The sequence below is a fragment of the Pongo abelii genome, chromosome 5 (assembly GCF_028885655.2).
Source record: "Pongo abelii isolate AG06213 chromosome 5, NHGRI_mPonAbe1-v2.0_pri, whole genome shotgun sequence".
Taxonomy (NCBI): domain Eukaryota; kingdom Metazoa; phylum Chordata; class Mammalia; order Primates; family Hominidae; genus Pongo; species Pongo abelii.
The window spans coordinates 100,846,075-100,863,754 of NC_071990.2; the positions used below are offsets into that span (position 1 = coordinate 100,846,075).

At 34.4% G+C, this 17,680-nt stretch overlaps 1 protein-coding gene across 1 annotated transcript in view; it reads right to left on the reverse strand.

The window, feature by feature from the left end:
• Positions 1–967: 967 nt before the first annotated feature.
• The window catches only part of MCHR2 (melanin concentrating hormone receptor 2), a 31,223-nt gene continuing 14,510 nt past the window's right edge, over positions 968–17,680 (reverse strand). The window contains exons 4-5 of the mRNA XM_002817186.3: positions 10,788–10,907; positions 968–3,695 (exon numbers count right to left, since the gene is read on the reverse strand). Coding sequence (XP_002817232.1) covers positions 3,380–3,695; positions 10,788–10,907 — 436 coding nt within the window. The 3' untranslated portion in view covers positions 968–3,379. The remainder of the gene's footprint in view (positions 3,696–10,787; positions 10,908–17,680) is intronic.

The window sequence follows — 17,680 nt, forward strand, 5'->3', positions numbered from 1 at the left end:
GGAGCTCAGCACAGTGCCTTGGAGATAGAATGTTCTGTAAATATGTGTTAAATGATGAATTTACAAACACAAGAAATCAAGATACCAATTAAGTATAGTTTTTTGAGTGGACTATAACTACATCTCAACTAATTGCTAAAATGGCCAAATGAAAAATTTGATGCTACCTCTGCTAGGGTGAAGTCATAAAGGAATTGTAACTGTAGGAAGTGTTACGCTGTTCCTAACTTTAGGTGAGAGAGGAGGCGTTTTGTAGAATGAACTAAATTATTGGTGTAGGGAGCTGTCAACAAAAAATTGGGGGCAGTAAAAGAAAATATTGTTAATTTCTCTATTTTGCTTTGGGCTGATTCCATAGAGCTCTGTGAAGAGAACGGATAATTAATGTCTGCCATTCTGACAAGAAATCCAAGTAAATTCTGAGTCAGGTATTTCTTTAAAATTTGACAACTTTTAGAGTATAATTATACAATCTTGATTTACTCAGTAAACTTTTAAGTATTTGTTATAGCTATTATCAACTGTATCAGTGTTCCAAAAGGGAGGGACTATGGTTTGGTAGAAAGGACTCAGGGCTGGTTTCTAGCTGCTTTTTAGGTGTGGGTCTCTGGACACACAATGAACTGTGTTAAAAATAATTTGGTTTATTCGTGGCTCATTTTTCTCATCTTTAACACTTGATAGTCTCTAAAGTATGTTTCAGATTCAAGGTTCCATGACCCTGTGACATTATAACCCACAAAAAGCAGTAATTTCTGAGACATAATACAAGAGTCTAGGTTTCCGACAATTTGGTATGATAATGAGTGCCTTCAAACTACTGGCCTTATTTAAGATACATTTTACTAATTCAGAAACATTTGCTCTTTGTTGAGGAGAAACTATTTCTATTAAGAGAATATAAAATCCCTTATAGAAAATCTTAAAGTAGAAGCAACAAGCCAGAGGTAAATCAATATATAAGCAATTTTTACTCATTCATTTTTATTAATTGATGATCAAAGTTTAAATGAGGCACCTAGAATTGAATAAGAATGGAATAAGGATACGATTATTATTTGACTGAGTGACAAATACCCAAGTATCATTGTTAACTTCATTTGAAAGTAAACATGTGTACATATCATGGCCAAACATAGAAAACACACAAAGAATCTCTATCAAACCACCTCTGTAAATCTGCATATAAATATGCTTATGCATAGAAGGGCTATATAAAGGGACAAAAATAAATTTATTAGTCACCCTTTTTATTTTCTACTTTGATTAAATGCTAAAGCTCCTTACAACTCTTAGTAAATATAATTTAAAATGATTCACTGGCCAATTATTTGAGGACTATTGGGACTGCTACTAGAAAAAGGTCTGTGGTTTAAAACTAAATCTTTAAAATCGTAATATTTTTCTGTATTAAAAAAGACAACAAAAGTAAACAATTGCTCTTCAATTATCACATAATAAGATGTTTCTGACCCATTGTGCTGGGTCTTCAGAAGTGAATATCATTCACTGAGCCCGGACTGTTGCATCTTAGAAAAGAGAGAATGAAGACCCCTGAAACTGCGGCCATGACACAGCTTCTTATTGACGTTTTATAGGAGCATCCAGCTGCATATGTAGGTCTCTAGACCTCAGCTATGGAAATAAAATGTTTCAGATGCTACCTGTCTCAGGGTGTGGTTCTCATGTTGTTTACAGAACCATTCATCCAGATATGCATTTAGATAGTATCCAGTTCTGAAATGGTGCCTAAAAATTCTAGAGTAAAATAAATAGGGTTAAAAATCATGTCTGGGTTGATTCAAATACAAGTTTATCCAAACACAATTGAAATATAAAAATGGAGATCAGATATAAAAATGGTTAACTCTTTTTCTAGAAAGGGCTGGTTGAAAATTGGTTTCAGATGTTTATGGAGAAAACAAATTTAATGTATTTAGATGAAGAAGGTGGGTTTACAGACTTTATCCACAAACAAAAATAACAATATTTGTCTTAGTGTAGAACCCAAGCATTAAATGCATTGTTTCCTTTCCTAACTATACATAAGTCTAAAGAGGAAAAGATAGATATAATGAATACCTATGAAAATTTAAGGGCTAATTACTTTTTGTACCTTAGAACAAACATGTATACTGTAACCAAAAGGGAATGTTTCTTGTTTTTTTTTTTTTTTTTTTTTTTTGAGATGACGTCTCACTCTGTTGCCCAAGCTGGAGTGCAGTGGCATGATCTTGGCTCACTGTAACCTCCACCTCCTGGGTTCAAGCGATTCTCCTGCCTCAGCCTCCCGAGTAGCTGGGACTACAGGCACCTGCCAACCATGCTCGGCTAATCTTTTTGTATTTTTAGTAGACAGGGTCTCACTATGTTGGCCAGACTGATCTTGAACTTGTGACCTTGTGATCCACCCGTCTCCACCTCCCAAAGTGCTGGGATTACAGGCATGAGCCACTGCGCCCGGCCAGGAATGTTTCTTAATTATGCTTAAAGTCCAGAAGTAAAGTATTATTATTAAAGTGCAGATGCCAGTTTCTACAGTTAGCAGGTGTGAGAACAAAGGTAATCCAAAATGATGCTTAAAACATCAACTCATTTCTATCAGACTTTAGTTCTCCTCTTGTAGGGCTACAGGAGAAAGCAAAAGAAACTCCAAGTTACTGGGTTCTCCAGTATGATAAGTAAAGGTTGTCAAGGTCGTGCAGTAGAAAAGAAACAGGCAGAGCTGAATGTTAGCTCAGCTCTTAGATAGCTGTTGCAGCATTAGGCCTATCATTTCTCCTTTCTGAGCCTTAGTAAACAAAGGTAATAATACTTATTTCACAGGTTTGTTACATGTAATCTTACACATTGCATGTGTGCAATAAATGGTAACTTATTCTAAAAGGTGGGGCTTAGTTGTTGAGGGTATTAGATTGGACCATATAAAACTGACATTTTTTATAGATAAAAAATAGCCAAATTTCAGACTTCAGTGTAAGGTGATACCCTCCTAGGAACCTTGAGGAAACTGTTACAGTGAGGCCACAGTGTGGAGGGCAAGGTCAGGTTCCTTGGTGAGTTTTGAGTCAATGGTCATGAATGGCCATTTTCATTAGTGACTAGTTTATAATATGCTGAAATAATATACACCATCATGAAGCTTGGATATCTTAGAGTATCCCATTCCCTACCCACAATATAGATCAACATTTTACATCTTGCTAAAGTTAGCATATTAAGCTCATTGCATTTGCATGGTTACACTTCTGTTCCATGCTGCTAAGAGTCACAAGTACACGAGAAGAATGGGCATAAACATATTGGTACACCTGCCCTTTCTAATAATACCAGTAAGATAGACAGTCATGTCTAGACTCATGGTGATCCATGTACTTTCCTAAAAGTGTGATTTCAGAGTGTTTTCCATATTGTTGATTTCCTTCTCAGTCACTCTCCTTTGGATTTGAGGCAGACGTTTCTGGAAATTTCCACTCAGCAGGATGTAGAGAAAAGGGTTAATGCTGCTGCTGGCATAGCTGAGACAGATGGAGAGGTAATAACCCACATAGAAGGCCAGTGTGGGCTGTTCCATCTGTAAGTTCACCAGTTGTATCACATGATAAGGGGCAGCACTCAGGATAAAGACTGCCACCAGCACCAGCACCATCTTTGTCAACTTCATCACTCTCTGTTTTGGTACACTGGGATTGCAACTGCAAAGGAAACATTCAGATAGACAGGGTATAAACAACCATAGAAATTATGGGGCAATGTGTTCCTAGAACCTTTTGGACAGTTCATAATGGCTTTGCAGTGAAATATGAAGCTCATTATTATATTCCTACTTACTCGGTGCATTGTGATATATTCTTTTTTATTCTTGTTGAGAACTTTCCAAAGTTTCCAAAGTTGGAACATTTTTTTGTTGTTGTTAATTTTTTTAATTTTTTGTGGGTATATAGTAGGTGTATATACTTATGGGGTAAATGAGATGTTTTGATACAGGCATGCAATGTGTAGTAATCACATCATGGAGAATTGGGTATCCATCCTTTGAAGCATTTATACTTTGTATTACGAACAATCTAATTATACTCTTTTAGTTATTTTTAAAAGTACAATTATTATTGACTATAGTCACCTTGTTGTGCTATCAAATGCTAGGCCTTATTCATTCTTTTGAACTATTTTTTAATATCCATTAACCATCCTCACCTTACCCTCAGGCCCCTACTACCCTTTCCAGCCTCTGGTAACCATCTTTCTACTTTCTATGTCCATGAGTAAAATTGTTTTGATTTTTAGATCCCACAAATGTGTGAGAACATGTGATGTTTGTCTTTCTGTGTCTGGTTTATTTCACTTAACACAATGACTTTCAGTTCCATCCATGTTCTTGCAAATGACAGTATCTCATTCTGTTTTATGGCTGAATAGTACTCCATTGTGTACACACATCACAGTATCTTTATCTGTTGATCTGTTGATGGACACATAGGTTGATTCTAAATCTTCGCAATTTATATAGCCAAGCTTTTCAACTTGATGCGATCCCATTTGTCCGTTTTTTTGTTTTTTTTTTTGAGACGGAGTCTTGCTCTGTCACCCAGACTGGAGTGCAGTGGCACGATCTCGGCTCACTGCCAGCTGCGCCTCCTGGGTTCACTCCATTCTCCTGCCTCAGCCTCCCGAGTAGCTGGGACTACAGGCGCCCGCCACCACGCCCAGCTAATTTTTTGTATTTTTAGTAAGAGACGGGGTTTCACTGTGTTAGCCAGGATGGTCTTGATCTCCTAACCTCACGATCTGCCCGCCTCAGCCTCCCAAAGTGCTGGGATTATAGGCGTGAGCCACCGCGCCCGGATCCATTTGTCCATTTTTTGCTCTGGTTGCCCGTGCCTGTGGAGTAAGAAATTTTGCCCAGACCAATGTCCTGGAGATTTTCTCCAATATTTTCTGGTTGAAGTTTCATAGTTTGAGGTCTTATATTTAAGTCTTTAATCCATTTTGATTTGATTTTTGTATATAATGAGAAATGGGGCTCCAGTTTCATTCTTCTGCATATGGACATCCAATTTTACCAGCATCATTTATTGAAGAGGCTGTCTTTTCCCCAGTGTATATGTTCTTGACACCTTTGTTAAAAATGAATTCATTGTAGGTGTGTGAATTTGTTTCTGGGTTTTCTATTCTGTTTCATTGGTCTATGTCTCTGTTATTATGCCACTACCAGGCTGTTTTGGTTACCATAGATCTGTAGTATTATTTGAAGTAATGTAATGTGATTCCTCTAGTTTTATTCTTTTTGCTCAGGATATATTTGGCTATTCTGGGTCTTTTGTGGTTCCATATAAATTTTAAGATTTTTTTTCTATTTCTGTGAAGAATATCATTGGTATTTTGATAGACATTGCTTTGAATCTGTAGATTGCTTTGTGTAGTATGAACATTTTAACAATACTGATTTTTCCAAACAATGAATGTGGAATATCTTTCCATTTTTCAGTGTCTTCTTCGATTTCTTTCATCAGTGTTTTATAGTTTTCATTATAGAGATCTTTCACTTCTTTAAGTTTTTAGGTATTTAATTTTATTTGTGGCTATTATCAGTGGGCTTACTTTTTTATTTCTTTTTCAGATTGTTGACTATTGGCATATGGAAATGCTACTGATTTTTGTATGTTGATTTTGTATCCTGAAACTTTACCGAATTTGTTTATCAGTTCTAATAGTTTTTTTGTGTGTGGAGTCTTTAGAGTTTTCCAAATATAAAATCATGTCATCTGTAAACAAGGATAATTTGGCTTATTCCTTTCCAATTCAGATGTCCTTTATTTCTTTCTCTTGTCTGATTGCTCTAGCTAGGACCTCAGTACTATGTTGAATAACAGTGGTGAAAGTGGGCATCCTTGTCATGTTCCAAATCTTAGAGGAAAATCTTTTAGTTTTTTTCCCCATTCAGTATGATGCTAGCTGGGGGTCTGTCATCTATGGCTTTTATTATGTTGAGATATGTTCCTCCTATACCTAGTTTTTTTAAGGTTTTTATCATAAAGAGATGTTGAATTTTATCAGATGCTTTTTCAGCATTTGATATTTCTATTTATTATATTGAATTTAGATGATCATTTGATTTTTATCCTGCATTCTGTTGATATGATGTATTACATTGATTGATTTATGTATGTTGAATCATCCTGGCACCCCTGGGATAAATCCCACTTGGTCATGATGAATGAGATTTCTAATATATTGTTGAATTTGGTTTGCTAATATTTTGTTGTGAATTTTTGCATGAATATTCATCAGAGAGATTTGCCTGTAGTTTTCTTTTTTATTGTGTCTTTGTCTGATTTTGGTATCACAGTAATACTGGTGTTGTAGAATGAGTTTGGAATTATTCCCTGCTCTTCCATATTTCAGAATAATTTGAGTAGAATTTGTATTAGCTCTTTAAATGTTTAGCAGGATTCAGTGAAGCCATTGGGTCCTGGGTTTTTGTTTCTTGGGAGACTTTTAATTATGGCTTTGATCTCGTTACTTGTTAGTGGTCTGTTCAGATTTTGGATTTCTTCCTGGTTCAATCTTGGTAGGTTATATATGTATAGGAATTTGTCCATTTCTTCTAGATTTTCCAATTTAATGACATATAGTTGCTCATGGTAGCCACTAATGATCCTTTGAATTTCTGCAGTATCAGTTGTAAGGTCTACTTTTCCATTTCCGAATTTATTTATTTAGATTTTCTGTCTTTTTTCTCAGTCTGGCTAAAGGTTTGTCAATTTTGTTTAACTTTAAAAAAAATCAGATTTTTGTTTCACTGATCTCTTGTATTGTTTTCTTCATTTTAATTTCATTCATTTCTGCTGTGATCTTTATTGTTTCTTTTCTTCTACTAATTTCGGGTTTGGTTTGCTCTTGCTTTTCTAGTTCTTTAAGGTACGTTATTAGACTGTTTATTTGACATTTTTCATCTTTTTTGATGTAGGCACTTACAGCTATAAACTTCCCATTTAGTACTGCTTTTGCTGTATCCCATAGGTTTTGGTATGTTGTGTTTCCATCATCATTTGTTTCAAGAAATTTTTCAACTTCCTTAATTTCTTCATTGACCCACTGGTCATTCAGGAGCATATTTTGTAATTTCCATGTGTTTGTATAGTTTCCAAAATTCCTCTTGTTATTGATTTACAGTTTTATTCTATTGTGGTCAGAGAAGATGTTTGGTATTATTTCAATTATTTGAATTTTTAAAGACTTGTTTTGTGACCAAACATATGTTCTATCCTTGAGAATGGTCCACGTGCTAAGGAAAATAATGTATATTCTGCTGCCATTGGATGAGATGTCCTGTAAATATATATTAGATCCATTTGGTCTACAGTGCACATTAAGTCCAATGTTTCTTTGTCAATTTTCTGGCTGGAAGATTTGTTCAATGCTGAAAGTAAGTTATTGAAGTTTCCAGCTACTGTTATATTGGGGCCTATCTCTCTCTTTAATTCTAATAATATTTGCTTTATATATCTGCGTGCTCCAGTGTTGGGTGAATATATATTTTAAATTGTTATATCCTCTTGCTAAATTGACCCCTTTTTATCATTATATTGTGATCTTCTTTGTCTCTTTACAGTTTTTGAATTGAAATCTATTTTGTCTGATATGACTACTCCTGCTTTTTTTGGTTTCCATTGGTATGGTATATGTTTTTCCATTCCTTTTTTTTCAGTCTATGTGTGTCTTTATAGTTGAAGTGTGTTTCTTGAAGGCAATGGATCAACAGGTCTTGTTTTTTCATTCAGTCAGCCAGTCTTTGTCTTTTGATTGAAGAGTTTAGTCCATTTATATTCAATGTTATTATTGATAAGCAAGGACTTACTCCTGCCATTTTAAAATTTGTTTTCTGGTTGTTTTGTGTTCTCTTCCTTCTTTCTTTCCTTCCTGTCTTCCTTTAGTGAAGGTGATTTTCTCTGGTAGTAGGATTTAGTTTATTGCTTTTTATTTTTTGTTTATCCATTGTATGTTTTCTGATTTGAGGTTGCCATAAGTCTTACAAATACTATCTTATAAGGCATTATTTTAACCTGATAACAACTTAACACTGTTTGCATAAACAAACAAGCAAAAAGAAAACTAGTAAAAACTCTACACCTTAACTTTGTCCTCCAAATTTTTAACTTTTTGTTGTTTCAATGTATATCTTATTGTATTATCTATGTCTTGAAAAGTTGTTGTAGTTATTATTTTTGATTGGTTCATTGTTTAGTCTTTCAACTTATGGCAAGAGTAGTTTGCACATCACAGTTACAGTGTTATAATATTCTATGTTTTTCTTGATACTTACTATTACCAGTGAGTTTTGTACCTTCAAGTGATTATTTATTGCTCATTAATGTCCTTTTATTTCTGATTGAAGTACTCCCTTTAGAATTTCTTGTAAGACAGGTCTAGTGTTGATGAAATTCCTCAGCTTTAGTTCATCTGGGAAAATCTTTATTTCTCCTTCATGTTTGAAGGGTATTTTTGCCGGATATACTATTCTAGGGTATAAGTTTTTTTCCTTCAGTGTTTAAATATGTTATGCCACTCTCTCCTGGCATGTAAGGTTCAAAGCTGGAACATTTTGAGAGACCAAATAAATAACAAAGCATTAAATTGTGACTCAATGTATGAAATAAACGTATCAGTCTATAGTAATATAAATAATATTGAATAGAATGAGGAAAGAAGAGCCAGACCTTTTTTACAGAAGAATTCCAAATAATGTAGGGATTCTTACATAGATACTCCCCTTTCAGGAGATGGAGCTTAATTCCCATCTTCCTGCTTCCCCTTTGAAGGTAGGCTATGTTAGTGACTCATTTCCAAAGAATAGAATAGTGAAAGGGATAAATAGTAGTTTCATGGTGGAGAAACCTAGCAAACACCACCTTAACCAGGTAATCAAGGCTAGTATCAACAGTGATGTAACGTGGCTATCATGTGACCCCTGATATACTGTGATGAGAAGAGTTGATTTTTTTAAATAAAAACATGTAAGTACAGTCTAATCATGATACAATATCAGGCGAACTTAGACTGGGAACATTCTACAGGATACCTGGACAGTGCTCAAGACTATGAAGGTCATGAAAAATAAGGAAAGCGCGAGAAACTCACAGATCAGAGGACACTGGGAAGACATGATAACTAAATGCAATGTGCTATTCTGGATTGAATCTGGAACCTATTTAGGACTTTAATGGAAAAACTAGTGAAATCCAGTAAAGAATGGAATTTAGTTAACAGTAATGTACTGCAATTTTCTTTGTTTTGACAAATGTCCTAGGTAATGTAAGATGTTAACAATGGGAAAACTGAGTGAGGGGTATTTGGGAGCCCTCTATACTATCTCTGTACTATCTGTACTATATCTCTACTATCTACTTTTTTAGAAATGCAAATTATTTTAAAATAAAACATATTTTAAAATTCCCATATTTAATCATGTTATGTCATATTTAGGCATTTAATGGAAATTTCCCTGGGACATGGGGGTAACAGATGAATAAAACTTGGGAATAATTTTAAAAGCATGGGAACTAAAAATCATTTGATTCCCCTGCAATTTATCAGAGTAGGCACTATCATTCCTCTAATTTCTTGCATTTTGATGTGTATGAGATTTGTTTCATAAGATCCTCTTAGCATTTCTGAGAAAAGAGTCAGGAGCAAAATTATCTGATTTGGAGAACTGTTTAAAAAAGGCTCAAGCATTCTCTCCAGCTGTTGGTATCTTTAATATTCCATATGATTTCATTTTAACCTTCTCACCAACTCAGCTCCCTGGGATACATTTATAAGCCAATTTTTTTTCTGTAACTGTGGCTACTTCCTTTTTCTTCCCAAATGGACCACACTTCACTAGTGCAAGACTTTCAAAGAATTCCAAGAAACTAAGTGGGGAAAAAAATGTTGTGAGCCAACAGACTACTTACAAACCTTTGGTTCAAGGGTTTGCCACAAATTTTGAGGAATGGTGGTTAAGTTGCTCACATTTTTTTAAACAAAAAGTTTGTAAAATTTGTAAATTTGTAGTGTGCAGGGAAACCCAGCAAACTTGCCTTTCCATAAGAAACACAAAAATATATTTAAAATATAATGTTTAATAAATGTAAGTGTGTTTTTAACCAACAGATTATATAATTACTGACTTATTCATTTGAACAAGTAGATTGTGGAATACACAATCTCAAGGTGAAAATAATTTAGATTTATTTATGCAGCTTTAGAGACAAGTATCTTCAAAGGTCCTTCTCAAGTTTATTGACTTTAGGTTAACTCTTTGGTTTTATTTGCTCCTAATTAATCTTTTAATATTAATAAAACCCTTCCTTTAAAATTCAAATATTAATGAGACTTTTCTCCTTTAAATTAAAAAAATTGAAACACAAAAATTAAAAGGTTTCACATAACATCTAAGATATTTACATATGCATGCAACTCTGCAAAATGTGCAATGAAAACAGTTAAATAACTGTTAATAACAAATATAAAATTATTCTTTAAATAGAATCTTGAGTTCTGTATACATTTTAATGAAACCATTACATCTGTGATTTCAACATTCGTCACTGAGAGATTCTTAAGCAGTTTATTTAGCACATGTCTTATTTTCCAAAAATTCTTTCTATAGACATATATATATCAATGTCCACATGTCTAAATGTGGTATGTTTCAAGTCACTGTTGCCTAAGTTTCTATTGTGGATGTCTTAGGCTATCTAAATTGTTCTTTTAACAAATAAAACAAGGCAAACACTTACCATCTGGCATCCTTATTCTGTTGATACATCTCCCAAGTATAGCATAAAATTAAAATATAGCACACCAAAATCAAGGGTAGAGGGAAAAAAAAAGTTGTTATCGTCAAATAAAGTGTATACCTGTAAAATGAGAGAGAAAGGAGAGAGAGAGAACGACACCATTACATTAATTGGATTAGGAATTGGCTTTTGCAGTTTCCGAGGCATAATTCTTTCATTTTTCAGGGTCCAGGATAAAAGTCCTTGTGGAAAAGCTCAAGATCTTTGGTTGCTTTATTGTAGAGAAGCCCTGATCTTCATTGTTCACTAACAACAATGCTTGTCTTTTCTCTAGCCAAACCCAACTGTAATGAGTGCAGAATAGGTGAGGCTACCTATTACCAATCTTCAGTGTTTAACAATGACAGGCAACAGTATGTAACATTTATTATAGAGTAGGCACTGTTCTAAGCATTTTGTATATCTTTACTCATTGAATCTGTGAAACCCCATGAGTATGATGCCATTAGTGCCCTTACATTACAGAAGAAGAAACTGAGGCACAGAGGGGTTAAGTGGCTTGGCCAAGATTACCCAAGCAGTAACTGGCAGAGGTAAAACTTGAACCCAGGATAGCCAATGATGGTGGGAGAAGTAATGAATAAACAATATCATCTATGTTTCTTTTAAACAATTTTTGCTGATGCATAATAGATATACATCATTTCAGAGTATATGTGATAGTTTAATACATTCATATAATTTGTAAAAATCAAATCAGTGTACTTGGGATATCCATCACCTTAAATATTTGTCTTTTTAAAAATATTTGTCTTTTTAAAAATGCTAGAAACATTCAAATTATTCTCTTCTGGCTATTTTGAAATGTACAATAGGATATTTTAAAGTATAGTCATCCTACTGATTCACCAAACACTAGGTCTTATTTCTTTTACTAAAGTGTATCTTTGTATCCACTTAATTATCTTTTCTTCTTTACCCATTTCCTCTACCTTTCCCAGCCTCTGGTAACCACCAATCTACTAGCTTTATGAGATTCACTTTTTTAGCTCCCACGTATAACTGAGAAGATGTGATATTTGTCTTTCTGTACTTGGCTCGTTTCACTTAACATGATAGCCTTCATTTCTATTCATGTTGCTACAAATGACAGGATTTCATTGTTTTTTATGGACGAATGATATTCTATTGTGTATATATATTATACTTTCTTTATCCATTCACCTATTGATAGGCATTTAGATTAATTACATATTTTGGTTATTGTGAACAGTACAGCAATAAACATGGTAGTACAGATATCTCTTTGGTATATTAATATCGTTTCTTTTGGATATAAACCCAGTAGTGGAATTGTTGGATCATATGGTAGTTCTATTTTTAGTTTTTCAAGGAGCCTTTATAGTGACTGTAATAATATATATTCCCACCGACAATGTACAAAGGTTCCCCTTTGTTCACATCCTTGTCAGCATCCATTATTGCCTGTTTTTTTGGTAAAAGCTACTTTAATTGGGGTGAGATGGTATCTCCTTGTGGTTTTGATTTGCATTTCTCTGATGGTCAGTGATACTGAGCACTTTTTATTTACCCATTGGCCATTTGTATGTCTTATTTTGAGAAATGTCTGTTCAGATTTTTGCCCATTTTTTACATTGGATTATTTGGGTTTTTTTGCTATTGAGTTGTCTGAGCTCCTTATATATTCTGGTTATTAATCACTTGTCAGATGGATGGTTTGCAAATATTTTCTTCCATTCTGTGGGTTGTGTCTTCACTTTGTTGATTGTTTTCTTTGCTGTGCAGAAGCTTTTTAGTTTGAGGTAATCCTATTTATCCACTTTTGCTTAGGTTGCCTGTGCTTTTGAGGTCTTGTATGAAAAGTCTTTGCCCAGACCAATGTCCTGGAGCATTTCCCTATGTTTTCTTCTTGTAGTTTTCATACGTTCAAGTCTTAGATTTAAGTATTTAATTCATTTCAGTTTGATTTTTGTGTATGGTGAGAGGTATGGGTCTAGTTTCATTCTTCTGCATGTAGTTTTCTAGTTTTCCCAGCACAATTTATTGAAGAGACTTTCCTTTCCCCATTCTTGGCTCCTTTGATGAAGATGAGTTGGCTATAAATGTGTGGATTTATATCTGGGTACTCTATTCTGTTCCACTGCCCAATGTGTCTTTTTATGCCAGTACCATGCTGCTTTGGTTACTATAGCTTTCTAGTAAATTTTGAAGTCAGGTAGCGTGATGCCTCTAGCTTTGTTCTTTTACCTCAGGATTTCTTTAGCTATTCAGGGTCTTTTGTGGTTCCATATAAATTTTAGAATTTTTTGTTCTGTTTCTGTGAAAACTGTTATTGGTATTTTGAGAGACATTGCATTGAATCTGTACCTTGCTTTGAGTAGTAGTGTCATTTTAACAATAGTAATTCTTCCAATTAATCAACACGGAATATCCTTTTCTGTGTCCTATTTCTTTCATCAGGTATTTATGTATGTGTGTATTTTTTAATCAGAGTTTTATAGTTTTCCTTTTATAGATATATCACTTCTTTTGTTGAATTGAATACTAGGTATTTTATATTCTTGGTAGGTATTTTGAAGGCCACTGCATTTCTGATTTCTTTGTCAGATTGTTTATTACTGCATATGTAAATGCTACTGATTTTTATACATTCAGTTTGTATCCTGCGACTTTACTGAATTCATTTATCAGTTTTAATAGTTTTTTTGGTGGAGTCTTTAGGTTTTTCTAAACATAATATCATGCCATCTGTGAACAAGGCTATTTGGCTTTTTCCTCTCCAATTTGAATGCCCATAATTTCTTTCTCTTGCCTAATTGCTCTGGCTAGGATTTCTGATATTACATGTGGTGAAAGTGGGTATCCTTGTCTTGTTGCAGATCTCAGAGAAAAGGCCTTCAATTTTTCCCCATTCAGTGCAAAATTAGCTGTAAATATGTCATGTATGCCCTTTGTTATTTTGAGGTATGTTTCTTTTATAACCAGTTTGATGAGGGTTTTATCAGAAAGGGATGCTGAATTTTATTGAATGATGTTTTGGCATTTATTGAAATAATCATATGGTTTTTGTTCTTGGTGCCGTTAATGTGATGTATCAAATTTATTGATTTGCGTATGTTGAACCATCCTCACATTCCTTGGATGAGTTCTACTTGCTCATGATATATGATCTTTTTAATGTGTTGTTGAATTCTGTTTGCTAGTATTTTGTTAAGGATTTTTGCATCTATGCTCATCAGTAATATTGGTCTGTAGTTTTGTTTTTTTGTGTGTCTCTGGATGGTTTTGGTATCAGAGTAACGCTGGCTTTGTAGAATGAGTTTGGAAGTATTCCTTCCTCTTCATTTTTTTTTGAAGTTTGAAGAGAATTGGTATTAATTATTTAAATGTTTGGTAGAATTAAGCAATGAAGTCATCAGGTCCTGGACTTTCCTTTGATGAAAGACTTCCTGTTACAGCGTCAGTCTCCTTATTCACTATTGGTTTGTTGAGGCTGTTTATTTCTTCGTGGTTCAATCTTGGCAGGCTTCCCATGTCCAGGAATTTATTTATTTCCTCTGTATTTCCCAGTTTGTTGGCTTTTAGTGATTCATTACAGTTTCTAATGACTCTTTGTATTTCTGAGGTTTCAGTTGTTACGTTTCCATTTTTGTTTCTGATTTTATTTGGAACTTCTTTGTTTTTCTTAGTCTAGCTAAAGGTTTGTTGATTTTGTTTATCTTTTTGAAAAGCCAACTTTTCATTTTGTTGATCTTCTGTAGTTTTTTTAGTCTCAATTTTACTTATTTCTACTCTAATCTTCATTATTTCTTTCCTGCTACTAATTTAGGGTTTGGTTTGTTCTTGCCTTTCTAATTCTTTGAGGTACATTCGTGGGTTGTTTATTTTAAGTCTTTCTACTTTTTTGATATAGGCATTTATCACTATAAAATTCCTTGTTAGTACTGCTTCTGCTATATCCCATAGATTTTGGTATGTTTTATTTCAACTTTCGTTTGTTTCAAAAATGTTTAAATTTCTTTCTTGATATCTTCATTGGCCCACTGATCATTCAGGAGCATGTTGTTTAATTTACATATATTTGTGTAGTTTCCAAGGTTGCTCTTGTTATCGATTTCTAGTTTTAGTCCATTGTGGTCAAAGATACTTGCTATAACTTCTACTTTTTTGAATTTGATCAGATGTGTCTTGTCGCCTGATAGGATTATTCTGGGGGAATGTTCTATATGCTGTTGAAAAGAATTTGCATTCTGCAACAGTTGGGTGAAATGTTCTGTAAATGTCAGGCCTATTAGGTCTAGTGTGTAGTTTAACTCTGCCGTTTCTTTGTTGATTTTCTGTCTGGATGATCTGTCGATAACAAAGAATGCTGTGTTAAAATCTCTAACTATTATTGCATTGCAGCCCTCTCTCTCCCTTCAGATCTATTAGTGTTTGCTCTATATATTTGGGAGCCCCAATGTTGGGTGCAGAGATATTTAAAATTGTTATATCCTTTTGCTGAATTGACTCCTTTATCATTATATAGTGACCTTCTTTGTCTTCTTTTACAGTCATTGATTTGTAGTCTATTTTATCTAAATATAGCTACTCTTGCTCTTTTTGACCTCCAGTTGTATGGAATGTGTTTTCCCATCCCTTCACTCTCAGTCTATGTGTGTCTTTATAGGTGAAGTGGGTTTCTTGTAGACTGCATATAGTTGAGTCTTGTTTCTTTATCAAGCCTCTTGCTGCCTTTTAATTGGAAAATTGAGACCCTTTACATTCAGTATTATTATTGATAAGCAAGGACTTACCACTGCCATCTTGTTGCTTGTTTTCTGGTTTTGTAACTTTTCTCTTCCTTTCTTCTTTTCTTACTATCTTCCTTTGTGGAAAAGTGAATTTCTCTGGTGGAATGTCTTAGTTCATTACTTTTTATTTTTAAAATCTATTATGAATTTTTGTGATGTGGTTGCAATGATGCTGACAAAAAAAAATATATAACAAGTTGTCCTAAAGAGATGATAATTTATCTTACATCAAAGAAAAAAGTGGAAAAAAATCTACACTTTAACTCCATTCCCCTACATTTTAACTTTTAGTTGTCTCAATTTACATATTTTCGTATTATCTGTCTCTTAACAGGTTGCTATAGCTGTTACCATTTTTGATAGATTTGTCTTTTGGGCTTCATGCTAGAATTATGAGTGGATTATATACCGTAATTACAGTATTAGAGTATTCTGGGCTTGTTAATGTATTTAATTTTATCCAGGGGTTTCATACCTTCAAGTATTTTCTTTTTGCACATTAGTGTTTTTTTTTCTTCTTTCCAACAGAAGAACTCCCTTTAGCATTTCTTGTAAGACAGATGTGGTGGTAAATTCCTTCAACTTCTGCTTGTCTGGAAAACACTTTATCTCTTCTTCACAGTTGAAGGATAATTTGCTGGATGCAATATCTTGGATGGCAGGTTTTTTGTTTTTTTTTTTCAGTTTGAAAATGCCATTTCACTCCCTCTTGGCCTGTATGGCTTCTAGTTAGAAGTCCATTTCCAGATGAATTAGAGCTCCTTTATATGTTATTTGCTTCTTTTCTCTTACTGATTTTAGAGTTCTATCTTTGTCTTTGACTTTTGAGAGTTTATTATATGCCTTGGGGTACAGTCTTATTTGGGTTGATTTTGTTTGGTGTTCTCTGATCTTCCCATATCTGGATATTTACATCTTTCTCAATTTGGAGGAAATTTTCTGTTATTATTTCTTTGAATAAGCTTTCTACTCCTTGCTCTTGCTCAACTTCCTCTTGAACACTGATAAGTCTTAGATTTGGTCTTTTGTAGTAGTTTTTTCTATATCTTGTATACAGTCTTCATTTCTTTTCATTCATTTTTATGACTGTGTATTTTCAAATAGCCCGTCTTTGAGCTCACTAATTCTTTCCTTTGCTTGACCCATTCTGCTGTTGAGAATTTTTAGTAACTTTTTAAGTTCAGCAAGTGTATTTCTCAGTTTCAAGATTTTTTTTTTAATTTTTAAAATTATTTCAATCCTTTGTTAAATTTCTCTGATATATTTCTGAATTGCTTTTGCGTGTTATCTTGGAGATCACTGAGTTTCCTAAAAACTACTATTTTGAATTATTGGCCAGAGAGCTCACATATTGCTGTCTCATCAGGGTCAGTTACTGGTTCCCTGATGGTTCGCTGTTTGCTGTTGCTTCTTATGGATGTACATCTATGTCTTTGCATTGAGGATTTGCTATTTATTCCAGTCTTCTCTGTCTGACTTGTTTTGGTTTTTATTTCCTGTATTTGCTTAGAGAGTCTTTATCACTAGGTTGCTGTCTCCTTTTGGCTGTAGGTGGTGCCTTAAGCCCAGGCTTGCTTTGGCTCTAGTGATCCATCGGTCACTGGCTGTCCTGAATGGGGGAAGTCCCAAAGGAGATATCCCGGAGGTGTGGGAAGCCTGGCTAGGGGTTTGTCCAGGGGACCTGCTGAATGTACCTCCTGGAGTGTGGTGCTATGAATAGCCACTCTGATTTAGTGTCTCCTTTGGCTGAGTTACAGAGCAACTGTCCCACCTCCCTACTTTGTCTCTGCCTGTTCTCAGGGATATTTCTTCCTTCCAGCACTTACGATACTTCCCATAGGTTAAGGCAGAGACAGGTATTTTGTCAGGGAACCCAAGGTGGTGGGAAAGCTGGTTGTCTACTTTGATCTCATTTTTTTCAGTGTAGAAACTGTGAGTTGGGGGAGGTTTTTCATGTGTTTGGTGTCAGGCAGAATAGGGGAGAGGGGTGTCATGGATGTGGAAGTCTGATTCTGTTACACTTGGCTTGGAGGCTTTTTTTTTTTTCCACTTCTCTGAATCCTGAGTAACCATCTCATC